Source organism: Manacus candei, unplaced genomic scaffold (genome assembly GCF_025592945.1).
Source record: "Manacus candei isolate 608988 ecotype Guabito, Panama unplaced genomic scaffold, ASM2559294v1 h1tg000078l, whole genome shotgun sequence".
NCBI lineage: Eukaryota > Metazoa > Chordata > Aves > Passeriformes > Pipridae > Manacus > Manacus candei.
In genome coordinates, this window is record NW_026138126.1 from 2681488 (window position 1) to 2687487 (window position 6000).

Genomic DNA, 6000 nt, shown 5'->3' on the forward strand with positions numbered 1-6000 from the left:
AGGATGATATTAAAAATAATGTTCTTGCTTATTGGCATTGTGGATGGCTCTTCCTGTGATGCTCTGTGTAACTGTCCTCAGAGTGCAGTGAAAAGAGTTCAGCGAAACCAGCATGAGGCTGTGCCAGGGGGTTGGGATGGATCTCAGGGAAAGGTTCTTCCCCCACAGGGTGCTGGGGCACTGCCCAGGCTCCCCAGGGCAGTGGGCACGGCCCCAAGGCTGCCAGAGCTCCAGGAGCTCTGAGGGACAGGGTGGGATTGTTGGGGCTGTGCTTTGCAGGGCCAGGGGTTGGACTGGATGATCCCTGTGGGTCACTCCAAGCTCAGAAGTTTCTGTGATTCTATGAAAATAATTTATATGATGGATGTTCATAGACCTAAAAAGAATTGTTTTTCATTTAGGAGTGTAATTTCTGAGATGGTCCTTCAGTGTGTTAAAGTAGTTCCAGGTTTTGTTGAGCATTGCAGTCTGTCTGTCTCATGGCAGAACAGCAAAAGGTCATTCATATAAACGAGAAGCTTATGAAATGAAAAAGGATTGCAATTAAAAGTACACTGTGTTGATACTTAATGCCACAAGATGTTGGAGTTTTAAGTTAGCATTGCTTGAAAGAACCATCCATAGATAACACTGGCTACAGACTCTTAGGGAGGCTTGAAAAAAGCAATGTGGAGGAGACAGTATAAAAATAATTACAGCAGAAATGAGGACACCAGCAGTAAGTGTGATAAGACTGAGATCATTCAAATTACAATATTAATGGAATTTTAAAAACTCTTCCTCTGAAACATCTTGGATCTCTGTGGGTCTTAGAGTTTGCCCAAATTGGACAGTCTTTTAAACATCCCTAATAAGTATAACTTCCTAAGGGTCATCTTAAATTGGTGTGGTCATAAAAATCTTTCCTGGTAGGACAGAGAGGTGTCAGCTGCTCCAAGCCTGGCTTGTCCAGGCTGTTACTCCAAGCTGAGTGAGTGGTCTGAGGTCCCTCATGTGCAGGGTGAGCACAGAGATGCATCAGGTCAGCTGAATTGCATTTCCTAGGGTTGTTTGTTTTTTTTAAGTGACTTTTCAAATCTTTTAGGGGACTCTTTTGGTTTTACCATGTTTTGCTTGGTTTGGTTTTTTTTAAATAAACCTGTAACATTTTCTGAGTCAAGGCAGGAAGAGAGGAAAAATCTCTTTGAAAATGAGTGTATCCCAAGAGCTGAGGTACTTGCTATTTTCAGTTATTTTGTCTGTGATGTGCATTTAGGTTTGTTGTGTCCTTGCATTTAACACCAGCTGTGTACAAGTGACTGCAGCCTTGGTGTGGTGTTACCTGGGCCCGTGGGCAGAGCCTGAGGCTTTGGAGCAGGCAGGATCAGGGCCATCCCGAGTGCTGGAACCAACGTCAGGCAGTTCTGAGCTCTGATTTGCTGCTCCCCCCTACGTGTGAGCAGGACCCAGGACTGGTGATCTGTTGAGATGAAAACTTGCCAGATAATAAGATAAATCCATCCTACCAGATCATTACTCACATGGAAAGAAGCTACAGAGCTGAAGGTGTCTGTCAGAACAAGTAAGTGTATCAAGCATGCAAACACAGGAACATTTTTCTGCAAAGCCCAAATAAATAGCAGGTATGTCACCTAATCATCAGATCACACGGGTCAGTGCGTCTCATTCACCTTCTGATGCTTCTAACTGCTTTTTCAGCTTGACTGTAGTACAAGGATTCCCAAACTGGGATTTGCTTGGGGCTGGCTACCAGGGGTCTGTGAGCTCAGGTGTGTCCACACTGTGCCCCAAACCCCAGGCTCAGGGAGGCCCTGGACAGTGAGGGAGGGATGGAGGGACCTCTGCTCTGGGGACAGGAGGGCCCAGGAGCTCAGGTGTCCAAGGCAATGAGCCCTGAGCCCCAGAGAGCCTGGGGAGGTGGGCCCTGAGTGGTTCTGGGGTGTGAATGAACAGGCTGAGCCATTCCCTCTGTGTGTGTGTGTGTGTGTGTGTGTGTGTGTGTGTGTGTGTGTGTGTGTGTGTGTGTGTGTGTGTGTCCTGCCACCCCTTCCCTCCCAATACACGCCCTTGAGCCCTCTCTCCTCCACAAAGGCAGCAGCAGCTCCTTGATGCAGGGCAAGAAAGAGTCAGTGGGGAAGTGTTTCGCACTTTACTGCCCAGACATCCCTTCCCTGTTTCCTCCAGGTCAGCAGAGAATCAGAATCTGCCCCCACCAAGCTCTTGGCAGAGAGCAGCTCCTGTACCACCTCTAAGGGGTTTGCGTGTCACCAGTGGTACAAGTCAGTTTGGGAACCCCTGGTAGAGTATCATTATAATTCTATGTGACCTCACATTTTTAAATAATAAATAAGCACAAGGGTTCAAAGTGAGTTTTTCACCTTAACTGTCACATTTCCTGATCTTTGAGTGCTTAGCTGTGCAACCCTAGTATTGCCCTAAAATATTCAGAAGCTTTGAATTTCTAGGGTGGAGGCCAGAAATAGAATAAAGGGGAATTAGAAATGTGGGTTTATAGGGAAAATAAATTAATATGAAACAAGACACAGAAAGGAGAGGTTTTTCAGGTTTTTGTTCTGTATAAATCCTGCTGGGGTACTATGCAGGAGGAGTGAATATGGGTGATTTTAAAAGTCCAGTTCAGTAAAGTCATATCTAAGTTTTCCTGGTACGAAGTTGGTGTAAAATTAATAAAACCATCCATGCATACTGAAATTGTAAAACTGTGCACTGAGCCTGCTCGTGTTGGGAGTGTTTGCCTGCACCTGCTGCCTTTGGGTGGAAGGGGAGTAGGTTTTGTTCTGTTCCACAAAACAAGAAATTATTACACACAATCTCTACTCCTAAAAACCAAGCACACCCATCCCCTGCCCCAGCAAACCCAAAGAAACCATTTGACTTTAGAGTTCCCAACATGCTATTTTAGAGGCAAGAAAAGGAGGATGAGGGAAAAAACCTCCCTGAGTGAAATAATTGGGAGATGCCTGTGGCCTCTGGGGAGGTGCTGCCTGTGCCCCCCACTCGAGCAGTTCTGCACCAATCCCTGGACACTCTGAGCAACCTGGCTGAGTTCAGAGATCATCCAGGCCCCCTGGGAAGGTGATCACATAACCTTGCCTTGCCTGTTCCTTGCCTATTTCTAAGGATAGTTCCCTGTTGATAAAGCAGTTGGAATTCTTAACTTTCTTTTTCCTGGCAGCTGTTGATTTGATTGTCAATATTGAATGGGGAAACATTTTGATGTCCATGTAGAAAATATTCATTCTGCGTTGCTTCCCATTCAAGTTAATTTGCTTAATTGAATTGAATTGTGCTTTTTATTTGCTAGGTTCTCTCCTATGGGTGTAGATCACATGAGTGGGCTTTCTGGTGTAAATGTTCCAGGAAACGCATCTTCTGGCTGGTGTATCTTCATCTACAACCTTGGTCAAGATGCTGATGAGGGAATCCTCTGGCAGATGTTTGGCCCCTTTGGTGCGGTTACCAATGTGAAAGTTATTCGAGATTTCAACACCAACAAGTGCAAAGGTTTTGGTTTTGTGACCATGACAAACTATGAAGAAGCTGCAATGGCCATAGCAAGTCTTAATGGCTACCGCCTGGGGGACAAAATCTTACAGGTTTCCTTCAAAACCAACAAGTCCCACAAATAACTTGCTCGTGCTTTTTGTATGGAATAGATAATGGAGTGACAGAAGTTGAAACATTTTTGTTAGTGTAAAACTCATTTTGCGCCAATTTTCACAAGTGTTTGTCTTAGTCTAAATGAGAAGTGAAAAGGTTTTATATTCTGGGATGCAACTGACATGTTCAAATGTTTGAAATCCCACAATGTTAGACCAATTTTAAGTTCCTTTAAGTTATTTCATTTAAAACCTGTTAAAAATCCCCTGAAATCTTGAGTAGATTGCATTAACTAGACCCTCTGGATGGTGGTAAAATTGAAGCATGCTTTCACTTATGAGACTAACATTTGTTTCATTGAATGTTGTCTGCAAAAACTGGAATTTTCTGAAAAATATCAGGCTGAATTCATTAATTTTCTTGGGTTTTATGTTATTGTTTTTCCTACCCATCCCCATGTCCTTTCCTTCTCCCCCCTCTCCCCCAGTTTCAGTAGTATGGAAGAAAAGTTGAGAAATACTAATGTTTTAGTTGACAGTAAATTGTTTGATCAATTAATATTCATAACTGTGTGTCTAGTTGAGGATCAGGCTTTTTAAAGTCAAGGTCTTGTAAGTAGTAGCATGCCAGCCTAACTTTAACACCATTGGGGAGGTAAGTTGCACACTGAGCAGTGGCCGAGCTGTCCAACTCACAGGTTGTAGAAACGTGACTTTTAAAGCCCACTTTGAGAGGAATGGACCAAAGAGTTTCAAAGAAACTCCGGGAAGATTTCAGAGTCAAAATGAAACTCCAAAAAAAAGCAAGTGTGAATATATGTTGCTACTTTATCAGACTGAATCTCTTCTGTCCAAATATTTAATGCATGGTGCACTACTTACTGGTACATTATAATGCAGCAAGATACTTACTCATTTTCCAAGATCATTGTAGTTGGAATTCCTTTGGCAGTTCTATTTTGTTAAGAAAAACCAGTTATAAACATTTGAGCATTGTATTTCTCGCATCCCTTCTAATGAGTGCTAGATTTTTCTATTTTATTAGGATTTTGTTTTGACAACTAGCTTTACTTATTGAACACTCAGCAGAAAAGTACTTACGACTTGCAAGTTAGATATTAACCAAAAAAAAACCCTTTGATTTGTAGATTTAAAGATTAATCCCCCAGGTTTTCTGCAGACTGCCTTGAAACTTTGAGTTGTTCTGTTTCTGTTAATTTTCTTTTGCTTTTTTGTGTTTTTTGTTTGTTTTTACTTTTGCATTTAAGAACATTAAATTTGATTTTGTTTTGCTCAAATTTTGTTTTGTTTTTTATTTTCTGTTCTTTTTTTGCTAAGTATTGCACAGAGTGTCCAGCTTTCAGAGTGTTGTTTTAAAGAACCGTAGCTCCTCCTTAAGAGAATTTTAATTTACTGCTTTGCCAGATGAGTAGAAGAAACAGAGTTGTGAAACGAGCACTGCAATGGATGTGCCACAGAGTGACGTGACCCTCAGGTGTTCTTGGGTAGGAGACCTGGAAGGGCTGACCCTGCCAGGTACAGGTGTGTGAGGTGCTGTGCACAACTAGAGACTCGGCCACTTTCAGCTCTGGTGCTTCTGTAGGGAGAACAGATGTGAAAACGGGGTCCATGGCAGTTTAATGCAGCGTCTCCTTGTTTTGCCTCTGCCAGCCCCAGAGTTTATTCCCAGATTCCAGAGGCCATCCCGTGCCGCCTGGTCGTCTGGCTCCATCCCAGCTGCCCTTGCCTCGTGCTTGCCGTCGTTCCTCCTCTCCCTCAGTGGGACCTGCAGTCCTGCACAGCCCCAGGGCTCCCTCAGCCTCTGCCTGGGGCCACCCAGGGGTGCTGCCCAGCTCCAGTGGGGACCTGGGGAGCTGCTGGTGCTTCTGGAGCTGCCTGGGACACACCTAAACCCTACAGATAGGCCTTGGCCCAGCCAGCAGCCTCCTGCTTGGGCTGAGCTTGTGTGCAGGGAATGCAGGTGGGATTTTTCCTGTTAAAACATCCAGCCTTGCTTCTCCTGCCAGTCTGTTCACTCTCCATCTCTTGAGAAGCAAAATGGGCTGTGAAACAGTGACTGTGACACAGCAACCAACCCACTCCCACCCCCCCAGTTGTGCTCTTGACTGTCTGTTCCAGAGGTTCCCACCAGTTTGTTGTCATCATTTGTTGCATCAGTGAATGTTTCTTTTCTGTGTATGAGGAGAGATTGGGAAGCATCCAGGGGCTTCTCCCAAGTTAAAGATGTGTAGTACAGAGAAGTTCTCTTACTGTGTCCCATCACCACTGACCCCTGCACTGTCCTGTTCCACAGGAGTGGGCTACAGTCATTCCCAATTCCTGTCGTTCTCTCTTGCCTTGTTCCATTTAAGATGAATTT

General features: G+C 44.2%; 1 protein-coding gene across 3 annotated transcripts in view; it reads left to right on the forward strand.

The window, feature by feature from the left end:
• The window catches only part of ELAVL1 (ELAV like RNA binding protein 1), a 40567-nt gene extending 35649 nt beyond the window's left edge, over nucleotides 1-4918 (forward strand). Inside the window, exons 6-7 of one of the 3 annotated variants that reach the window (XM_051810722.1) lie at nucleotides 1509-1622; nucleotides 3326-4918. In XM_051810722.1, the coding sequence (XP_051666682.1) occupies nucleotides 1509-1622; nucleotides 3326-3650 (439 nt within the window). In that variant the 3' untranslated portion in view covers nucleotides 3651-4918. Of the gene's footprint in view, nucleotides 1-1508; nucleotides 1623-2184; nucleotides 2299-3325 lie in introns of all 3 variants that reach the window. The other 2 variants (XM_051810721.1, XM_051810723.1) reach the window with 2 other exon arrangements.
• The last annotated feature ends 1082 nt before the right edge of the window (nucleotides 4919-6000 follow it).